Genomic DNA, 22,787 nt, shown 5'->3' with positions numbered 1-22,787 from the left:
TCTTTTTTTTTAAAATAATCTTTTAGGCCAGGCATGGTGGTACACGCCTGTAATCCCAGCACTCGGGAGGCTGAGGCAGGAGGATCATTGTGAGTTCGAGGCCAGCCTAGGTTACAAAGTGAGCTCAAGGCCAGCCCAAACTGCATAGCAAGACCCTGTCTCAAAAAAAAGACAACAAAAAAAAGAAAAGAATCTTTTAAAAATAAGATTTTAATCACATACAGTGGCACATGCCCACTGTCCCAGCTACTAGAGAGATTGAGGAAGGAGAATCACTTGAGCCCAGAGTTCTAGACCAATCAGGCAATATAATCAGACCCATATCCCCTTCCCCACTCCCCAAGAGAAAACACGCACACACACACAAATTTCAGGTACATACCAACTGTAAGATTTGCTAGCTGAGGCGGAAGATCTGTGGTTACAAGCCGATGTCTAAGAATTTGATTAAGCTGATGAAGCGTGGCTTGTTTCTCAATTTTGGTAATTGGATCTGGAGGAATAATTTTATCCTAAAAAACAATTTAAATGACTTTTAAATAATGTATTAAAAGTGTATATGCCAAGTGTGATAGTACACATGTCTGTAAACCCAGTACTCTGGGAGGCTGAGGCAGAAGGATTACAAATTCAAGCCTAGCCTGGGCAACTTAGCAACTTATGAGGCCACTTCAAAAGAAGGGCTGAGGTGGTGGCACATGCCTGTAATTCCAGCACTTGAGAGGCTGAGGCAGGAGGATTGCCTGGGATACAAAGTGAGTTCAAGGCCAGTCTGAACTGCATAGTAAAACCTTGTCTCAAAAGGACAAAAAAAAAAAAAAAAGAAAGAAAGAAGGGTTGGTGACAGTTCAATCCCCAGTTCTAAGGTTAAAAAAAAAAAAAGTATATAAAGAGGCTTTTTGTTTGTTGTTTTTTGTTTTTCCAGTGCTAGGGATCAAACCCAAGGCCTTAAGGAAGGCAGGCAAGTGGTACGGTACTTGAACTATACTCCCAGCCCAGGGCATAATTATTTACTTGGGCTTATCTTTACATAATGTTTTCTTCTTTTACCCAAGAGAATCTCAACACTCATTTCAGCAGTATATCCAATAAATAGTAGCTGACCCTTACTTATGACAGTGCCAGTAATTCCTCTAATTACTTAGTTAAGACTATTAGACAACATTGTCTTCTTAATGCTCCATTCACGAAATCACCTTCTTATCACTAGATGAGTTCCCCAAGCCGGGCGTGGTGGTGCACACCTGTAATTCCTGCACTCGGGAGGCTGAGGCAGGAGGATCGTTGTGAGTTCAAGACCAGCCTGGGCTACAAAGTGAGCTCAAGACCACCAGAGTGAGACCCTGTCTCAAAAAGACAAAAAAAAAAAAAAAAGAATTCCCCTACTTTTTTTTAGGGGGGGTTACTAGGAATTGAACTCAGGGCCTCATACTTGCCAGGCAGGCACTGCGTCTCCTACTTCTTAAAAGTATAAAACACAATATAGTGTAGTACCAACTCAGTAAACTGCCACAATAATAAATGAACATTAACTTTGCCCGTCTGCTCATCACTCACAGCCCCATTCACCTATTTTGATATCTACTCATATTCTGGCCCCAAATTATTTTTTAAAAACCCCACAATTTTACTTACCAATGCCTTCAACTTGTATGAACTCAAGCGCAAAGCACTTACCCTAATGCAAGTTGGCAGTCGTGGGTAAGAGCCAGTAGTCAGTACATCAATGGCATATGGGATGGCAAAACTAGGCAGGCGCGCATGGACCAGAGCATCTCTAGCTAATGAGGCCAGGCGATCAGCAGTGTCCACAAAGAGGATGGCTTGCTGATCTAAAAAGCTTGAGATCATCTTTAAAGCAAAAGACAAATCTATTAAGCTGCCTTGAAAACTATCTACTTTTCACATTAAATATCATTTACTCATTCTAAAGTAAATTTCAAAAGACATTAATATAGGTTTTCCAAATGTATTAAAAAAAACTTTCCGAGTAACTTGAAGAAATATTTAACACATTTGTATTTGACATTAAAACAATAATTCTGTTAAGTAAAATGTTTTCCAATCTACTTCTCCATCCTTAACATTACACATACAGTACAAGTTATAAGTTAGTTATCTTTAATGATTTCCAGAGCTGGTTGGTAATGAAGTAGTTAAAAGCATGGATCCTGGACCTACACTGCCTTGGTCTCAATTTTAACTCTGTAACTTACTAGCCCCATAACCTTGGAGAAGTTACTTAACCTCTCTGTGCCTCAATTTTTTTCAACTGTAAAATGGAGAGAATGATTTCCAATCTTATAAAGTTGTCCTGAGGATTAAGACTTAATGCAAATAAAACATTCAGAACACAGGAAACACTCAAAAAGTGTTGCCCATTATGAGACACAGGGCAACTTCATGCCCAACACAGAAATCCTTCCTATCAGTTTTCTATGTAATGTATTTCATAAGGATGCCTGAACTACCAGCAGTAGAGCTCATCACAGAGCTGAAAACCATGTCCTTGAAACTTTTATCTTCTGGTTCTCTTCTAGAACCGCACTTAAAGTTTGCTCTCTTTTGTCTTTCAAACAAGTTGTCAAAGGCCAATTGAAAACATGGCACCCAGAATTAAACCACAGCATGAACACAATATGCTCTACATTTTCTTAGTTCTGTTATGTCCACACTTGTACTTTTACCTGATTTTTACAACTCTAGGAAACAGAGCCAGGTAATTACTACCACTTCAGAGATAAGAAAACTGAGGGTTACGTGAAGATACCTGACCAAAGAAAAATGGCCAATAATCAGAGAAGTTGGATGAAGCCAAAATTTTTTTTTTCCTAAGTTAGACCACTATGCAGCATAGTCCAGTAGAAAAGTTCCTATACTACTTTTTAGCAGTTGTGACCTTGCTAACTTTTAACTTCTGAGAAATTGCTCTCAGATTTCACTCAGATTTAGGTCATACTAAGAGTTCCTTCTCCAGAGCCACTGTAAAAATGCTTATCAAGTCAAAGTCAAGGTCCAAGAATCCCAGAGACTTCCCTGTGGGAAGATCTGCATCAATCCTATTGGGACACCAGTTTATCCAGTCCACACTGCTCCATTCCAAACATGGGTAATTTATGATACAATTGCTCAGCAGCTTCAGCTATATCCCTTTGACTTAGAAATCTAATTAATAAAGACAAAACTTTTGTTCTGAGTAATTTATTAGTAAACCATTAGGTCTCTAACAATGATCAGGCTTTTAAGTATTCACACCCCCAAAAAAAGTATTCACATACCAACTATTAATATGATTAACAATAATTTCCTTCAGAATTGAACTGGCACCAAATAGACATTTCTCTAAAGAAGATAGATAAAAACGGGCAAAGATGTCCAACAACACCAGCCTTCAGGAAAATGGATACCGAGACCACAGGGAGATATCACTGCCCATGGGCTGGGGTTGGCTAACTCAAAAATCAAATATCAAGTGTTGGCATGGGTGTGGAGACATCAGAGCCTTCATACAATGCTAGTGGGAATGTAAAATGGTACAACGACTTCAGAAAACAGTCTGGCATTTTCCTCAAATGATTAAATATATAGAATTGTCATGTGACACAGCTGCTCTACTCCTAAGTATGCACTCAAAAAAAATAAAAGCATACATCCATACAGAAACTTGTACATGACTATTTATAGCAGCATTATTCATAATCGCCCCAAACTGAAAACAACTCAAGGCCCTGTTAACCAATGAACAGATAAAATGTAGTATTATCATACCTGCAATTCAGTGAAATAAATGAAGGGCTACAATGAGTAGACACTGAAAATATTATAAAGAAGCCAGGAAAAAGGAACATACATGATATGATTCCATTAATATGAAATATGCAAAATAGGCAAATCCATAGAGACACAAAGTAGATTAGTGTTTGCCTAGGGCTAACGGTGAGCTGGAGAGGGAGCTGATAGCTTTTCTTTCCTTTCTTTCTTTTTTTTTTTGAGACAGTCTCCCTGTGTAACCTAGGCTGGCCTTGACCTCTCAACAATCCTCCTGCCTCAGCCTCACGAGTGCTAGGATGACTGGAGTATACCACCACACCCAGCTGAACAATTCTTTAATTGTCCAGTTGATGGACTTTATCCCTGACACAAACATGTCTATGTCTGTATTCAAACAAAAATACTGAAACTTTATGCAAGTTCAATTTGGAACTTTATTCAGAAAATGACTTATGTGAGCAGCCAATTCAGAAAATGAATAGAAGAACATTAAACAGCCAGGCAAAGTGGTGCATGCCTGTAATCCCAGCACTTGGGAGGCTGAGGCAGGAGGATGGCAAGTTCAAAGCCAGCCTAAACTACAGTTGTTACACCCTGTCTCAAAAAGAAAGAAGAAAAGGAGGAAACCAAGAGTGTCCAACTTTACTTGATATTATGGCACTGAAACGTATAAGTAAACACTATCAAACAGGTAATTTACTCATAGTATAATTAGATATTTATCCTCAGATTTGAAAAAATTGAACACTTGGCTATGATACACCCAGAATAGCTAACTTCTTACTAAAAGATTAAACATCTTTAATAAAACATTACTCCAAATTAACTAATTATTAAAAAAAGAAACCATAAGCATTTCAGAAATACTATACCATGCGTCTCCATTTCAGCCAAAATAGGTTCATTAAACTTGGTGCCCAAATTTCCAAAACAATGAAGTGAATTGTAAACTTTCACATAAACTTGGAATTAAGCCTGTTCATTAATATTTATAACAAAAACTATTCTCTCAATGGGGCTCTACAGTATACAAAAGGCTGTTTACAAACTTTAATTTCTTATCACCCTCAACAGACAAATAGAGGAATAAACAGAAACTCTTCCCCCATAAGGAAAACTTAATATATGGTACAAAATATTCTCCCCCTAAACCTTTGGTCAGTGTTATATAGAGGGATGTCAGCTTACTCAAAGACAGAAAATATGTGACTGGATACCGGTATATGTTACAGAATTCTTCCAGCCCTGCCACTGGCTTAGCTGCCAGGGCTGGAACTGTGCATTAACATCAATAAAAATTACGGGTTTTTTTTAAATTCTAACAAAAATTTGTAATTCTCCACCTCTTTTTTTTTTTTTTTTTTTGTCTTTTTGAGACACGGTTTCACTATGCAGTTCAGGCTGGCCTTGATCTCACTTTGTAGCCAAGGTTGGCCTTGAACTCACGAACTCACGGCGATCCTCCTGCCTCAGCCATGCTGGAATTACAGGTGAGCCACCACGGCCAGCTAATTCTCCACTTCTTCAAAGCCTCTTTTTCCTTTCATTTTGGCCACTTTCACATAGGCTCTATGTCTAATGATAAGGGAATCTAGTGAAACAGAGGCTAAACAAACATAGCAAGCTAAAATTGAAGAGATGTCAGGAAAATCATGTAGAGAAACACTGTCACAGATTTCTTTCCAAAGTCAAATTTTATAGAACAAGCAAACCCTCATAGATTTGTAAATATAAAAATTGCTATAAAATATTTTGAGCTTAGCTTGCTAAAGTGCCAAAAATTTACTATGGCACCTCTATACTAGGTAGCTACTAATTTTAATTTTTCCAGGAAGCCTGATAAAGTTTAGAGAATTCAAAAATCCATGAAATATAATTTAACCAATGTAAAGTTATTTTTCTGCCTTAAACTATAAGGACTGGTAACACTTTTAAATGTTATTACGTAATTAAATAAAAGGAATCTGAGCATCACTATTGGGCTTCGAGAATCTCCCCACATGCCCTCGCTTCCCAAACATAAGTGATAGCAGCTAGAAGTTTACTTGGCATTGTAGAGTTGGGCCTGGAAAGCTGACCTCAATTCAAGCAGCCAAATGTTCTCCTTATTTCAACACTTTATTCATTTTAAGATACTCACCCTATCCTTTCCAATATAAACTCCATTCTCATTAGGCGCGACTTCAGTAAAACAGGAGCAACTGCGTGCCTCATCTGTTAGCACCACACCATCCTCCCCAAGTGACGAGCTCGATGAGCTCCCACAGGATCCCTACTGACAGTTCTCCTTAATGCTTCTTGACCGTACCTAAAACTTGTGGGGGCGGGGCAGATTTCAGGATTTTTGGTATACTTCACTGCCTGTCACCCCTTAGAATTCGAAACGGGGGGCTGGGGATTTAGCTCAGCGGCAAAAGCGCCTGCCTGGCAAGCGCAAGGTCGTGAGTTCGGTTTCCGGTACCGGAGAAAAACCAAAAAAAAAAAAAAAAAAGAATTCGAAACGGTAACTCAATATGGGCTTCTTCAAGGCAGCAACTGTGCACTATTCAAGTCTCCATCCACCATGCCCTGTAACCCGCATTCAGCAGAGGTTTGCAGACTGAGTAGATGAATAAACAAATGAGCAGATAAAGTCTGTTATCAGCCCTGTGCCCTTGAAGAAGCCATGTAATTTCTAGGAACTTTATCATCTCATCTGTAAATAGGAAGAAAATACCAACTCTACCATTTTCCCAAGAATGTAAAGAATCAACAGGCAAAATTTAAGGGAGAACCTTACAAACTCTAAGGAACCATAGAATTTTTAAGCTAACCATTATCCTTTAGTTTGTCTCATACTCTCCCCATGTAAGATGTCTCCAGTTATCTCCTACTCTTCTTTCTGATCATGTCCATAACTATATTCTAGGTTTCTACAGAAATGCAGGGCTGGGGATTAAGCTCAATGGCACGACGCCTGCCTGGCAAGCGTGAGGTCCTGAGTTCAATTCCCGGTACCCCACCACAAAAAGAGAATAGAAATACATTCTACATCATCATACAGAAATATGATTACTCCCACAAGTAATGTCATTTAAATTAATAGAGAAGTGTTAAAGCTAAAATTAGAAACTAAATTATAATGCTCAGAAAGTTATTCTACACAAAGTAAAATCAAAAGTTCAACTCACCGCACATTTTTCCACTTTGTCAGCATTATTAGCCCATTTCACTAAAGCTAATAATCGAACGAAGAGTTGACGTGTCCGGCTAGCAAACTGTACTATTTCTATTTTCCTATAAAGCAATTTTTAGCGAAGTAACATATTAGAAAAAAATTTCACAATTTCCCTTAAACTAAAAGAAAAAATCTTTCTTTACAATTACAATAAAGTGAATCTAAGATATTTATCTAAATATGTATTATCACATTTTGTGTCATATGCGTATATTTTATTTTTACCTCAAGAGTAATAAACCCAATAGTATGTTTTAGCAGTGTATCGTATTTTTAAATTAACTTCAGACTGTAATAAAAGTTTATTTAAATATACTAAATTCATGGATATATGACAGTAGTTAACTGGGTTACAGAGAGGACCAAATTAAGAGTTATGAAGTACAAATTTCATAACTGGAATTAGTAGGTACCTACTAAGCCCTTTGGTAAGAGGAAGGTATTGAAATATATCTTTACCAAAACTTGACACTATATTCTTTCTAGAAAAGGGTTCACTTCTCATCTTACAAGAGCACAACTTTTAAAACTGTATAACTGAAGAATTTAATTGGGCAACTCTTTTATCAAATGAATTTCAGTGACAAACTTGAATACATTAAATTAGCTAAGCCAAGTAAAAGAAAATGAGTACTAAAAATAAAAGGTAGAAAGTCTGTCCATGTCTATTTTTACACTATGCCCACTTCCATGTTTTTTCTCGCGATACTCATCAGTATTTTTACCATCTCAGAAAGCCTTAAAAGCTTCACAAAAACCTTTATGCTGTCAGTGTCTTAGCTAGACCTCTCACCCTCATGGCACCTTCAAAACTGAAACCTTTCATGGTTTACCTTAAGACACTGGAAAAAAATTCAGCATGCTAAAGGTAATAATAGGACCCTCAAAACCCCGACCTCCCTCCAAGTAGACTCTGACCTAAATTAATATTGCCTTTCAATGACCTACAGAGCCAGCTCACACTCGTGCATCTTGTCGGTACCACCACTAGGAAGAAATGCACCAAATTTTTTGCTAAAGTGTAATCCCAAATGAAGACTAGAGTTGAGCTGCTATCAAGAGCTTACCAAGCCCACAAACATCCTGAGTGGCTTAAGATCAGCCAACAATATGATAAATGGTTCTACAAAGAGAAAAATCAAGGGTACAGTTATGAGTCTTTGCCAGCGTCTCTGATGGATTACGAGAGAAAACAAGCAGAGCATTGCAGGCAAGACTGAGGTACAGCAGAAGTGTTGAATGAACATTAAGATCTGGCAGGGTTGGGGTATAGCTCAACGGTAGAGCGCTTGCATAGCACGTGCCTGCCCTAGGTTCCCCCCAGAAGGGGGGGGAAATCTGACAGCCTCCTGAAGGCCCAGAGTTTCAGTACTGTCACTCTAGCTCAGCAACAGATTAGAGGATGGGAGGTCTCTGCCCCTGTCCTAGAACAAACAGATCTGTATAGTTAATTTGGTTTCCTAAATATGTTCCTCTTCCAGAAATGAAATGTCTCTCTTTATTTTTTTTTAACTTTTTATTTTAAAGAGTAAAAGAAGGATAACATAATAATGGGGGGGGGGTTTACCAAATTACAGACAAAGTGGTAGGAAATTATCAATGGTTATTGTTTTACATATTGTGAAATGTCTTTCTTTATAAACTACTGTAACAGGGTTTCCTCAAGTGATAGGAAGCAAGAGTCAGTTTTCGAAAGGCCCAATGCCCTTCCGATCCCAAAGCGGACAGTGCAAATCTGACTTCTGTTTCCTTCCTTTAAAACGGACCAGCTAAACCATAGCAAAGGTAACCTTTAATTGTCTCTTCTGCCTCTTTTTGATCAAAAGGGGCACTTGAGGTTGGCAGTACAGTAGAGCCATTAATAAATATTAAACACCTCCCTAGTGACTTGGAATTAGAAGAAAATCAAGAAGTATAAGTAATAGCAAAGATACAGTCAAGTAATCTGTACTATAGTCACAACTTAAATCACAATCAGGCCTGGTGCTGTGGTGCCCACCTGTAATCCTAGATACAGATTGAGGCAAGAGGATTGGGAGTTTGAGGCCAGCCTAGGCAACGTGGTGACTTAGCGAGACCCTGTCTCAAAATAAAAAATTAAAAAATAAAAGGGCAAGGGATGTAGCTCTATGCAAAAGCTCTGAGTTCAATCCCCATATGAAACATTTTTTAACCCCATCACATGATTTATTTGAACTCTTAATTTATCTTATTCTTTTATACTATAAGAACATACTAGTGTTAAGTCTTAAGCCCCAAACTTCAACTGAACTAAAATTTTCTCAACTCTAAAACAGCAATAGGAAGCAAATGTCAATTCTCTAAAGATATCTAATAGCATCTTACAGCAAATGGTAAATTAGCAGTCACCTTTCTAAAGCCAGTCTACTTCTCAGCTTCTTTTATTATGGACCATACTTTCTGTATCTTCTACATCTTCCCACCCACCTCAGGAACTTGAACTAGTCATTTACTCGATAGAGATTTGCAGAATAGAAAAATCTAAAACTGACCTCACACCCAAGCATAGCCAAGAATCAGAACATTACATGCCCCAGTACTCCCTAAGCACGTGGCCCTCTATTTCTTTGGGCCTAGGTTCCCAGTCCACAGTCCTGGATCAACAGTACCCACACATCCATACTTACAGATGGATCAAAAAAATCAGAGACAGATTTAAGGTTTTTGCATACTCACCTTTCCACATCAGATTTCCTTGGCAATCTAAGAAGAAAAAAAATTGATTAAATAAATGCAGCCTTTCATCAAAATGTGATAATGGTCTTTACTCTGATTCTAGTAATACCTATTAATACCACAAGTAATACCCAGAAAAATTGGGTAAATAGCTACCACACGCTCATGTGGCTACACTCTTTGTGCTTCTGAGTTCCCACCAATATGGCAGTAAGGAGAAACCCAAAAAAGCAACATTTCTCTCCATTTCTCTCCATTCAAAATGCTCCAAAAGGTATATTAATATGAAACTTTTTTTTTTTTTTTTTTTTTTTTTCTTTTTGAGGCAGGGTCTCGCTATGCAGTTCAGCCTGGCCTTGAGCTCACTTTGTAGCCCAGGCTGGTCTCGAACTCACAATGATCCTCCTGCCTCAGCCTCCCTGAGGGCTGGGATTACAGGCGTGCTACCACGCCCGGCTCAAACTGAAACACTTTAAAAATCCAAAATCTCACATCAGCACACTATGAATATCATAGAGAATCAGAGATAATATTTTTAAGACCAAAATGATCATAGATGCAGGAGTAATACTTGGTTGCTAGACTCCCTGTACCTATTGGATACTTTGGTCCCAAGCAATAAGCTCTCAGAGCTTTGTTAGAGTGGACAAAACTGGCAGCTAAGGACAAGAACAGGCCAGTGCTGATCAAGGATTTTATGAAGATGCTGCATGGGGGTTAGATGAAAAGATTTGTTATTACTTTAAAACAGGTGCAGTAGTGTTTTGATTTATTTTTGCTAGTGTTCCAGCACTGACAGCCAGCAATCAATGTCAACTTCTTCTCTAATAATTTAACCATTTAACACACTCATATCTACTTATCTTAGAAAGGTCTTAATCTGCCTCCTCAATTGTAACATTCTGTTAACCTATAATCTAAGATTCAATGGCCTGAACAACTCTCATGTTTGTCCTACATCTATCAGATCTTCAATTTTAGTATATATGCTGCCGAAGCAAGCACTATCAGATCTTGAGAAGACACTCAGCCCCTCAGATGCTCCAACTCATCTGCCACAGGATCAGAAAAACTAAGCCCACTTCCAAAGGTTCAAAGTACAAAGAGGGAGCCGGGCGTGGTGGCGCGCACCTGTAATCCCAGCACACAGGAGGCTGAGGCAGGAGGATTGTTGCGAGTTTAAGACCAGCCTGGGCTACAAAGTGAGCTTCAGGCCAGCCTGAGCTGCAGAGCTAGACCCTGTCTCAAAAAGACAAAAACAAACAAACAAACAAAAACCACGAAGTACAAAGAGGGGAAACTATTAAAATGAGCTCTGAAAAATAAATAAATAAATAAATAAATAAGTAAAATAAAATGAGCTCTGGCTTCCTGATATTTTCAAGAAAGACAGTGAGCTCAAGCTATGATCAGAATAATAAAGAGAACTAGGCAAGGACTGAAAGGGCCAGAAAAGGGACAAAGAAGAAATTACGGCCTTAGTAGAAGACCACAAATAAAAGCAGCCACTGCTAAATTCTTCAACATGCAAAAGCTCCTGAAAACATTCCTTAAGAAGCCATGGCCTTGTCCTCAAGGGAGAGAGAAAATGAGAAGGATGAGTTGCTTGTGAGGGTGGGAAGGGAGAGAGAGGGGATCCTTCGGGGGTACAAAGAACAAGAACCGCTGTTCCAGCTCCTCTCGCCTGCCCTAAAGACCCTAAAAGGATGGTCTCACATAAGAAGTGCCATCATTTCGGGAACAAAGGACAGGCTTTCCTGCTTGCCTTGCCTTTACCCCAATATCTTCTAACCTATTTTAAATTCCTAAAGTCCACTATTTGGAGTTAAAGTCCTAAACTGGGCATGTTGGAAGAAGTAAGGCATACAAATGTAAAGTGCGATGACAAGTTTACATGAGCAAGATGCTAGCATTTTCTGATTTTAACCAAAAGACATTAGAGAGTAGAATCTAAGTCCCTAAAAAGTCAAGGCAGAGAGAAAGCTTTAATATGTAAGTGTATGTGATGGGGGAAGGTGAGGGTAGACAAGCAGAAGGAAAAAGCCCAGAAATCGGGGGCCAAAACTAAACCACCTAAATTGCCAAGGCTGCCTTTCTTACCCTCAATAATTCACAGGCAGCAAGTGAAGCAGAAAAAAGTAACTGAGTCCTTACAGTCTCTTATAAAGCATACTAGAACACTGGCTCTACATAATACATTAATCTCAACAGCTTCTACCTGGAAGAAGGGAAAACACTACTTAGGAACTTTCATGTTAAGTTCCTAATTTTGGTTACCACAGATCAAAAACAAAAAGTTATACACCTTTGTGTCAAAAGCAACAGTAACTTTCCCCATTAAATTCTCCATGGGTTACAATGACAATTCTAAATATTCACTCATTCATGTACTAAACCAATAAATACTTAAGCCCAGAGTATGTACCAGGCACTGTTCTAGGCCCTGGGGAAAGCAGCAAACAGAAATCCCTGTCCTCCTGGCGCTTACATTCCAGCAATGAGGAAACAATGTACTAACAACGTCAGATGGCAATAAATCTTCTAGAGAAAACTAAAGCACCAAGAAAGAAGGCTATTGTGAAAGGACAGAGTACTATTTTATAAGTGATCAAAAAAAGCCTTTCTGTTAAGTTATATATGACATAAGGCCCCCCCAAAAAAGAAGGCTAATGGCAGATTTTTGCAAGAACAAAAGCTCCGAAGTTGGAGTATGTCAGGAACCATCAAGAAGTATCAAGAAGGCTAGTGTAGACTGAACAGAACAAGCAAAAGTATGAGGACATCAATTAAAGAAGGAAGAGAAGATACAGTTCGTGTAAATTGACTATATGTCCTGGTTTGCACAAGACAGTCTTTTTTTGTGGGGGTTTTTATGGTTTTGTTTTGTTTTTTTTTTGTACTGGGAATTGAACTCAGGACCTTGCGCTTGCCAGGCAGGCGCTTGTGCCACTGAGCTATATTGCCGGCCCCAGTTTTGATTTTATGCTTGTTATTCAGACATTATTATCAACAGCACCTTCTTATGCTCAAAAGTTTCCTAGTTTGAACCCTCAATTTTATGGTCATTCTACTTATAGGTGACTACAAAAACTTTTCACCCTAAGTGAGATGATGGGGAACCACTGGAAAGTTCCTAACAGAAGTTTTAAAAGGATTCTCCCAGCTGTTATATGGAGAAGAACCCACAGAGGAGCAAGGGGGAGCGTACCAGGAGGGATACCAATAAACAGACCATAAGGGGGGGGGGCGGTGGCTTGGAACGCCAGTTGGTGGAAGCATTGAGAAATTCTGAAGTCAGAGATGACTAGACTTGCTGAGGTATACTGGGTGTGGGATGTGAAGTCGAGACAGCCAGGAATTACTCCAAATCGTCTGAGCACAAGGGGAAGGGTGCAGGTAATACTCGGAGCACTAAGAAAGACGGTTTTGAGGTGGAGGGCAGAATTTGGACCTCATATGCTGAAATGAGATACTGAAATGTAGGCATGTGGGCCTAACAGCAGGGTTCAGAGAGATCTGTGCTGGAGACATAGCATGGGAATTATCATCTTACAGAGGGCGTGGGACTGTATGTACTTATTCTACGGCAATAAAACAGATGTTTCGTTCATCATAAACCAAGTCCCAGTCAAAAGAATACACTATAAATTTCTACAAATCCTGGAGAGAAAAATAAACCACACAAACACAGACAGCAACAGTCCTCAACATTTTTTTTTTCCATAGCCGTACGTAGGCCAGCTGATCTTCACATACGCGAAACTTTCTCATGGATACTCTTGGGTTCTTATGAAATCCAACAAAAGGTTCAGAAGTATATTACAATAATTTCTAATCACCACAGCTATTTAAACGTGTCGTTCGATAGGAGAAGGCTTCTTTAACTTCTGTCTGTTTCATTCGATGAAGTAAAGCACATCAAAATTGAGTGAGAATGACGCTTTGCGAGTAAGTGGAACTTTTATTCGTTTAGTCACGTGCAAATGGATATTTTAAGCCTCTGGTAACAAATGACTGCAACATTGTACAACCTAGTATCTGCACAGTAACATATTTTAAGTGGAAACTCTGATCTTAAGTCTTACAACGGGTAAAAGATAAAAACGAACTAGATCAAAACGAATATGGACTTATTTTTCTCAACTTAAGTTACAAAATGTAAAAGTGAGTCTCAAAACTTTATAGCACTTTTTCTACACACACAGAATCCTTACAGTGCATTCCGATCCTAGTCTGAAGGGATTAACACCCTAATCATTCCCCAAGGCATTTCACAGGTATCGAGGCGATTGAAATGACAGCAGGCTGGTTACAAAACATTTTACGTTCACCAATTCAACAAGACTTCACTCTCAAACGTTTCAGAAATACTTGGAATCTAAAATGTTGGTCTATTTGACGCACTACCTCCTGCATGCAAAAGTAACAATTACTACCTACACTTCGAATATATTCTCAAGAGGCTATGAAACAGATTTCCCGTCTTGGGGATTTTCTTACGTTCAAATCTTACGCATTCCTAAACTCTCAACTCTAATGGTGGGCTTGGGGCGAAAATGCTTCCAGCCAAGAAATTAATAGAGTTCTGCTGGGAACTCGGACAAAAAAATCCCAATCTTCAATTAAAGTGTAACAACGCGCAAAATCAGCAAGTCTCGGTTGCTTCATCACCGGCAAGACCTCCCAGTACAAAGCTTCGCCTCCACCTCCCCGAACCCCAGGAGTTCGAAATTCTAGACTAAGCAGCCCAGCGGAGAAATCGGCAGCCTCTTGGGGAGAGGGAGGTGCAACCCTCTCGGAGCCGGCAGGCGGGAGGGGGGGCTGGGGAGCAAGCATGGCTTTCGCGGCACTTACAGGTCCGTCAACACCATGAGCTCAGAGTAGGCCCGGTGTAGCAGAAATTCGATGAGAGTACTCAGTCGGTAGCCAGGGCTGGCCGCAGCCGCGGCGGCTGCCGCCACAGCGGCTCCGGGAGGAGGAGGCGCTGGGGCTGACGCGGGGCCGCTGCTGCCTCCGCCGCCGCCTCCGGGCGGGACCAGCTGGTGGTTCTCCAGCTGTACTGGAGCCATGGCGGCACGGGGCCGGCCTCGGCGCAGGGGCACCAGACGCAGCCCTGGAGCCCGCTGGACCCTCGGTCACCGCGTCGAAGCGGACGCGGGCTGAGACGCCGCCGCCGCCGCCTACCGCCCCGCAGCCTCTGAACAGGAAGCGGAGCGCCGGGCGAGGAGGCCCGCCCCCATGGAGAGAAGAGCCTGCGGGCCCCAGGGAGTGGGGCGGGCGGGGGGGCGGAGGGCGGGGAAGCGCGACAGCAGCCGCAGCGAGGCAGCGCCGCCGCCGCCGCTCAGAGGGCGCTGTGCCGAGCTGCCGCTGCGTCCATATTGACGGCCCAAAGCGGAAGTCCTTGGGAAGAACGGAAGGGGAATCTACAGGGGGCCTTCCGATAACAACCGGTGACTGTTCTCCGCGCGGTCCTGCGCGGTACCTCCCGGGCGCGTGGGAGCGGGGCGGGGTCGGCGCGTGGGCGGAAGAACGGAAAAGAGAGCCGCGCGCCGCCGGAAACGAGAGTGAAGGCGGAGCGGGCCGCGTCAGGGCGCACGTCAGCACTCAGGCGGCCCTCACCCTCGCCCCTTCCCCCGGCTCCCGACAGAGCGGTGGGCCCTGTGGAAGCTGTCGGCGTTCCACTAAGCGGGACACGAGCCGGAGCCGGGAGGGCCCCTCTGGCAGTTCTTGAACTGGGGTTCTGAAATCGCCGGGAAAGATGCAGTAGTGGCAGCGCGCTTTTGATGTCTCAGAGCCTTGCTCCTCCCACGGCCGTCCGAGACGTGTTGCGTGGGAGAGAGAACGTTGCAGTCATTCTTTTCAAACGGTGGGAACATGTGCGAGAAAGTCTGGGGACGAGGCGGGACCGCCGGCCGCCCAGTTTCATTTTGCTAGAGCTCGGTGTATGATGCTCCTCTTACTGCTGCCCAAACGCCGTCGGTCCACACAGAAAGTCCTTAACTCCTCTGCTGCAGGCTCCAGGTTTTTGTATCTGCGGCCACCCTGCCCCACCCTCTAGGGCTTTCAGTTCCCGTGTGCCTACCGCCACTTTTTCCCCTTTCAAAAGCTAGGCTTAAAATACTTTGCACCTGCTCTAAAACGGTGACTCTCAAACTTGACTGCACTTTAGTATCGCCTGTGGGCTTTGAGAAAACCTTAGGCCCATGGGTTTCAACCCCAGAGAGTCCGATGTCATCGGTCTGCCATGAGGACCGGACATCAGAATTTTTTAGTTGCCCAAGTGATGCTAATGTTACTGCGACCGCTCTTTGAACATCTCTGTTCAGCTTCAAGTCTGTTAGCTGTAAGAGATGGTCGCGCTGTTCTCTAAGGTTAGGATATTCTCATTGCCCACTTACTTGATTGTAATGACAATTCTTTAGCCTCCCCCGACCCCGCGGGTTTTTTTGGTATACTGGGAATCGAATCTGGGGTCTTTGCACTGAGTTACAATCCCCAGCCCCACCCCTTTTATGAGACAGGTTTCTGCTAAATCCCTAAATTGCCTAGGCTGGGCTCAAACTTTCGAGCCTCTTGTCTCAGCCTCCCAGAGTGCTGGGATTACAAGCATAAGCCAACAGGCCTGGCTCTTTTGTTTTTCAATGAGATGGAGTCTGGGGTCGCGCTGTGTTGCCCAAACTAGCGTCCACCTCGCGGGCTCAATGGATCGTCCTGCCTCAGCCCCTGGAGTAGTTGGGACTACAGGCTGGCTGCCACCAGCCCCAGCTATTTCTTAGTCATTCTTGAAAATCTTTTCTTGTCTTCTGAAGGTGCAACCTCTGGGATATAATCATGTCTTCCCATCTTTGTGAGCCTAAAGCAAATTTACACATAATATTACCAAGATGCTATCGCCATGCTTTGAGGCTATTTATACTACATACCCTGCGGGTGCAGTTGCTGGAAGACAGGGACTTTCCTTAACCTCTGTACAGGTTGCCTCAGAGAACAAATTTTGTTTCTTTTTGGTGATAGGATCACAAGGGCCTCGGTACAAGCTAGGCAGAGCTATATCCCTGGCCCTTTTTAAATTTTGAGGGGGAAAGGAAAGAAGGGAAAAGTTTTTTTTAAAAAGGAAAATATGGAAACAAAGCTTTTTAAGTGGGGGGGTTGAAGGAAGGGTAGGGGAATGGGGGGATGTTATATCATATGCAGGTATAAATTCTTTATAATAAATGATCATTATGTATCTCTAAAATGTACCAATAATCCGGGCGTGATGGCGCACGCCTGTGATCCCAGCACTCGGGAAGCTGAGGCAGGAAGATTGTTGCGAGTTCAAGACCAGCCTGGGCTACAAAATGAGTTCAAGGCCAACCTGAACTGCATAGTGAGACCCTGTCTCAAAAAAAAAGACAAAAAAAACCCCAATTACAAATAAAACATACCAATAAAAATCTCCTTTAAGAAATAAATAAATTTTGAAAGAGTCTCACTAAATCGCCTAAGCTAGCCTCCAATTTGCAACTCTGCTGCCTGAGTCTCTCGAGCAGCTGGGATTACAAGATTGACCAGAGCACCTGGCTTGTTTTTATTTTCAATTAATAAATAAGTGTATATATTTGTGGGGTGCAATGTGCTGTTTCAGTGCATGTGTACATTGTGGAATGAGCAAATCAGGCTAATTGACATATCCATCGCCTCACTCACTTGTAGTGAAAGCATTTAAAATCCACTCAACAGCCAAGAATAGCGGCTCAAATTTGTAATCCCAGCGCTCAGAGGCAGGGTCAGGAAGATCTCTGCGAGTTTTGAGGGCACCCTCAACTGCATATGGAGAACCTGTCTCAAAACAAAAACAAAAAATAAATAAAATCCACCGAACAGTTGGGAGCTATTCAGTACATTATTAGTAACTGTGCAGTAGATCACCAGAATTTATTCCTCCCAACTAAAACTTTGTACCCTTTGACCAACCTCTCTCTGCCCACTCACCCCTTCCTCAGCCTCTGGGAACCACTATTGTACTTTCTACTTCTATGAGTTTTTGATTTTTTTAAATCCCACATTTAAATGTGAGCTCCTCAGACGTTTGTTATTCTGTGGCTAGTTTATTTCACCTAGCATAATGTTCTCTAGATTTTGTCTTCATTGTTGCAAATGACAGTGTTTCTTTTTTTAAGTGTATATTCTGTATGCAATTCTGTATCCATTCATTCGTTGATAGCCACTTTTTAGCTACTGTGACTAGTGCTGGGAGAAGCTTGGAAGCACTAACACCTCTTCAGCATACTGATTTTAATTCCTTTGGCTGCACACCCAGAAGTGGGATTGCCAGATATACGGATTTAGTGGATTTACAGTAGTTCTTTGAGCGACCACTATGCTGTTTTCCCAAATAGCTGTACCAGTTTGCATGCCCACCAATAGTGTGTACAAAGGTTCCTTTTCCCCACATCTTCACCATTTATTTTCTTCTGTTTTTTAAGTAATACCCATTCTAACCGATGTAAGATGACAGCTCATTGTAATTTTATTTTGCATGGGGAACAAACAAAACTTTTATATTAGCTAGAATCAGATCATTTCTTTGGCAGTTTTGACTTGTTTTATTGAAGTTTCTTCCTCCCCTCATCCTGAAAACAGTATGGACTTCAGTGAAGAAGCCCTGGTTGTCACATACACATATAGGACAGGTGGTTGTACTAAATGATCCTTATAGTGTTTTTCTAACACTGAGAATCCAATTCTGTGATATCGGTAGGATTTTAATTCTGCCTTGTTGTACAAAACGCAATATACACCTTGCCTTCTGGTATGCAATCTATTCGGTAGTAAGATTCTACCTAGAGAGAGTATAGCCAACTTGTAAATTTTTTAAAAAATCAGTGGATGGGGAAGTTGCTTTAGAAAAGAGAAATTTTCACCCACATCAATGAGTCTAGATTTTATTGAGATTTCTGTGAGTTGTAATAGATAGCTTTAAAAATTGCAAAGTACTAGTTATCAAAAAGGATGTTCTAAAGAACAGGGGAGTGAAAACACAGGACTAGCACTGTGAGTCTTGCTCTGCTTTAACATTGGAGATGAGGTAGATAAAGGAAACGAAAGCCTCAGGCTGATACTATGTCACGGCCACTTGCCAAATGTACAAGGCTAATAAAAGAAATGAATAAAGAAAGAGAGAAGATCTCCTGTTTGGCTGAGTTACAAAAGGAATGACCCACATTCAAACCACTTTTGGAAATAATTTTTATCATTGTAAAGCCTGTAGTACTGTTTGGCACTGTAATATAGGTACATACTTTTTCCATTCACATTTTTCAGTTGCTCCTTTGCTTGGTCATCCTGATTCTGTCACATCTCAAATAGTTTGAGAATGAACAGCATGGTGTTTTCTCAGCTCTTAAATTGCCCTAAATGCTTCAGACCTTTCATGAAGTCAATCATAGTTTAACAAAAGAGCCAACAAATTGATTGCCAGACACACAGACGAAAACAGGGCGCATTTCCTTTTAAGTCTTTTGGGCAGAAAAAAAAATGAAATTGGGATAAATACGGTTTCATTTTGAAATACACAACTGCTGCTCAGGTACAAGAAGGTAGGAAAGGAATTGAAAAGTATGTTTTATAATAGATGCAATCAGTTCCTCTAAAACGGCGAGCAAAAATGGTAGGTCCACTCATTCAACAGATGCTACATTCGTAGTCAAGCTGGGGAAAGGAATTCACAATATTGGGGGCATATTCTGACCAACCTGGAAAAAAGAACAACTTGGCTTTTAGAATTAAACCGAAACTTCTTATTGTGACATCCATGAGCAGAGCAGCCTTCCCCTGTGTCTCTACTCACCCCTTTGTCCTTTGTCTTGTTCCTCTTTCCGGAATCACTGCCGGGAATCTCCCTGGGTCTTGGACATACCATCCCTTCTCACCTCAGGGCCTGTCCTCTGTTCCAGATACCTGAAATTCTTGTTTCCAGGCTCTTTGCATAGTTAGACTCTCATTCTTTTAGTAGCAGCTTAAGGGTGAAAATCCTCCGAAAGGCCTTTCTGACCGTACAGTACTAGGCATGTCCAAGGAAGTTTATTGCAGCATTGTAGGAGCAAACTGAATAATAAGAATAATTTAGCTAGCCATGGTGGTGCAGGCCTGTCATCACAGCTACTCAGGATGCTGCTGTAACAAACTGCAAAATCTCCATAATTTAACACAGGGTTCACGTGCACATAAAATGCAGTGAAGATGGACCTTTTTTTTTTTTTTTTTGAGTCAGGGCCTTGCTAAATTGCCCAGGTTGGTCTCAAATTTGAAATCCTCCTGCCTCAGCCTCCCGGAGTACTGGGATTACAGGCACGGCCCACACTGCCTGGCTCTGTGCTCTAATCTCTGTCAGTCAGATTGAAGCAAGGGTGTGTTGGTATGCGTGAGGAACGAACTGAGTTGAGACTCAGGGCTGAACAGTCCTGCTCGTGGGGTATGTCAGCCACAGCAGAACTGCTCAGGACCAGCCCTGCCGTATGAGTGCTTCAGGACCTGAGGCTGGGGAGGGTGAATCCACCAGCAGGGTCACGGTGCCACATGCAGCTGCAGCCTGACTCAGGTGGACAGGGTGGTTTTGGCTGTGCAGTGCTGGATATAATGGACAAAGGAAACAGTAAATGTCACCCTCGCCAAGTCGCCACACCTCCAAAGGACTAAAGTGTCCCTTCCTTTCCCCAGGTGTCGGAGTCAGTACTCTTCCCATGGCCACAGAGTCCATTTGTTCTAAGTCAGTAGCCACTGCTTCTCCATTCGCCGCACCATGCCCCTCTACCCAAACGGAGGGCTCCTGGGACTGGGCACTGGCTGAGACCCAGCAGGCCGCTGGAGGACTACTCCAGGGCTTGTGAATGGCACCAGCTGATTATCATCCTTGCGCTCCCTGGTCTTCCAAACCACACAGCTGAAACCAAGTGGTAGCAGAAGCAGAAGGCTGTAGTCGCCTTCCTCTGTCCCCGAAAGATAAAGCAAATCGGGTTTCACAGGCACCGGGGTCAGGAGGGGAAAGGAATGAGTGGCTGGTGATGGTTAGGGTAGAACCACAGAGGAGTGCCGGTCTGCCTTCCTCTCACATCTTCCTTTCCCACCTCCCGAAGCAACAGGGAGTGGTAAGGGTAATTGGTTAGAAAGAATACTTTGTCATGTATCTATTTTAGGAGTATTTACTACAGATAGTTACAAATGTTTATGAGAAAGAAAAACATTGAATAAATTATTTCTGTCACTTAAAAAAAAAAAATAGAGAAAGGGCCAAGTGTAGGACTGCATGCCTGTAATCCCAGCACTCAGGGAGGCTGAGGCAGGCTGATCATTGCCAGTTTGAGACCAGCCTGGGCTACAAAGTGAGTTCACAACAGTGAACTTTTGCAGAACTTTAGAATCTAGTCAGACACTTCCACCAACTCGAGGAAGCTTTGTTAAGACAGAAGTGATATAAGAGACAGGATGTGGCAAAGCTGACTGGGGAAGTAACAGCACCTCTCAATTAGAAGACCCCAGGACAGTGCCAAATAATTCCCAGAGCCTCGTACATGGAACTGCTCTGTGGCTGCCACAAGAAGCCCGCTATTGTGACTCCTCTGTGTAGTCCACCCTGAGTGTTCTGGACACAGTGCGCTTTTATTGCTGCTTTTATCGTTTCCTCTCTTTGTTCTGCCTAAGTTCACTCTACAGAGCTAGTTCCTTGCCCCTTCCTTACCCCTTCACCCCTCAATTGTCAAATAAATTTAGCACTTTTTTGGCTTGTCTCATCTAATTCTTTGTTCTAGGCAAGAAGGGCCTGAAATAATTCTAACTGGCAAGTCATTTCCGAAGGAACTATCGGAGGACAGAAACATTGAGATAAGAGAACAGTCGCCTCCAACACCCCACGCCCCAGGTTGGTGGCAGTAAGGACAGCAGCCTGCACTCCTGTTGCAAGTTCCTTTTGTGAGAGGAGTGACAGGAACCATTTTTTCTTCTTTAAATATATATATATATATTTTTTCTTTTCTTTTCTTTTCTTTTCTTTTGAACCATCTTTTCAACCCATCTGTGGTTATGGGTTTATACTTGTCCAAAGGCCTGACACAAGGCTTATTCTGTTTCAGTCAACTTCACACATTCTCAGGCCAATAGCAGCTTCCCAAGCAACTTCTGCCAAAAGCATTCAGAGACACAAGTCCTGGATGTAGCAGTGTGAAGTGGGAAATAGCCGTCAGAATGATGAACAGATCCAACCTCTGGTAACCACTATTCTAGTCTCAATTTCTTTCTTTTTTTTTTTTGTCTTTTTTTTTGTCTTTTTTTTTAAACTGGGTCTCGCTATGCAGCTCAGGCTGGCCTTGAGCTCACTTTGTAGCCCAGGCTGGTCTCGAACTGACAGTGATCCTCCTGCCTCAGCCTCCTGAGTGCTGGGATTATAGGTGTGCACCACCACACCCGGCTTCTAGTCTCAATTTCTATTAGATCAACGTTTTTTTAGATTCCACTCATGAGTGAGATTATGTGGTGTTTGTCTTTCTGTGCCTGGTTTATTTCACTCAATGTCTTCCAGTTCCTCCCGCGTTATCACAGTGATAGGATTTCACCATTTTTATGACTAAATAGCACTCCATATGCTCCATTTTCTTTATGCACTCACTACTTGATGAACACTTAGGTTGATTCCATTTCTTGGCTATTATGAATAGTGCTAAATAAACATAAGAGTGCAGAAGTCTTTCTGACGTACTTTGTTCATTTCCTTTGGTTATATACCCAACAGTGGGACTGGCGGACCATATGATAGCCCTATTTTACTTTTTTTGAGGAACTTCCATACTGTTTCCCGTTATGGCTGAATTACTTCACATCCCTACCGGCAGTGTAAAAGGGTTCCCTTTTCGCCACGTCCTTGCCAATGCTCGTTATCTTTTGTCTTTTTGATAATAGTCATTCTAACTATAGTGAGGTGATTTCTTATTGTGGTTTTGATTTACATTTCCCTAATAATTGGTGAGCATTTTTCACATTTCTATTTGGCCAAGTTATTTTTTAGACAAGGGTGCCAAGACACTTCATTGAAAAATTATCTGTTTAACAAATGGTGCTGGAAGCTGGG

General features: G+C 41.9%; 1 protein-coding gene across 2 annotated transcripts in view; it reads right to left on the bottom strand.

The window, feature by feature from the left end:
- The window catches only part of Med14 (mediator complex subunit 14), a 70,700-nt gene extending 55,740 nt beyond the window's left edge, over positions 1-14,960 (bottom strand). Inside the window, exons 1-5 of one of the 2 annotated variants that reach the window (XM_005413268.2) lie at positions 14,540-14,960; positions 9,686-9,712; positions 6,942-7,047; positions 1,678-1,851; positions 383-512 (exon numbers count right to left, since the gene is read on the bottom strand). In XM_005413268.2, the coding sequence (XP_005413325.1) occupies positions 383-512; positions 1,678-1,851; positions 6,942-7,047; positions 9,686-9,712; positions 14,540-14,754 (652 nt within the window). In that variant the 5' untranslated portion in view covers positions 14,755-14,960. The remainder of the gene's footprint in view (positions 1-382; positions 513-1,677; positions 1,852-6,941; positions 7,048-9,685; positions 9,713-14,539) is intronic. The other variant, XM_005413267.2, reaches the window with a different exon arrangement.
- Between the last annotated feature and the right edge of the window lie 7,827 nt (positions 14,961-22,787).

The sequence above is a fragment of the Chinchilla lanigera genome, unplaced genomic scaffold (assembly GCF_000276665.1).
Source record: "Chinchilla lanigera isolate Chin_1 unplaced genomic scaffold, ChiLan1.0 scaffold00164, whole genome shotgun sequence".
In the NCBI taxonomy this organism is placed as follows: domain Eukaryota; kingdom Metazoa; phylum Chordata; class Mammalia; order Rodentia; family Chinchillidae; genus Chinchilla; species Chinchilla lanigera.
Note: the sequence above shows the minus strand (reverse complement) of the source record. Positions and strands in the feature narration are given on the sequence as shown.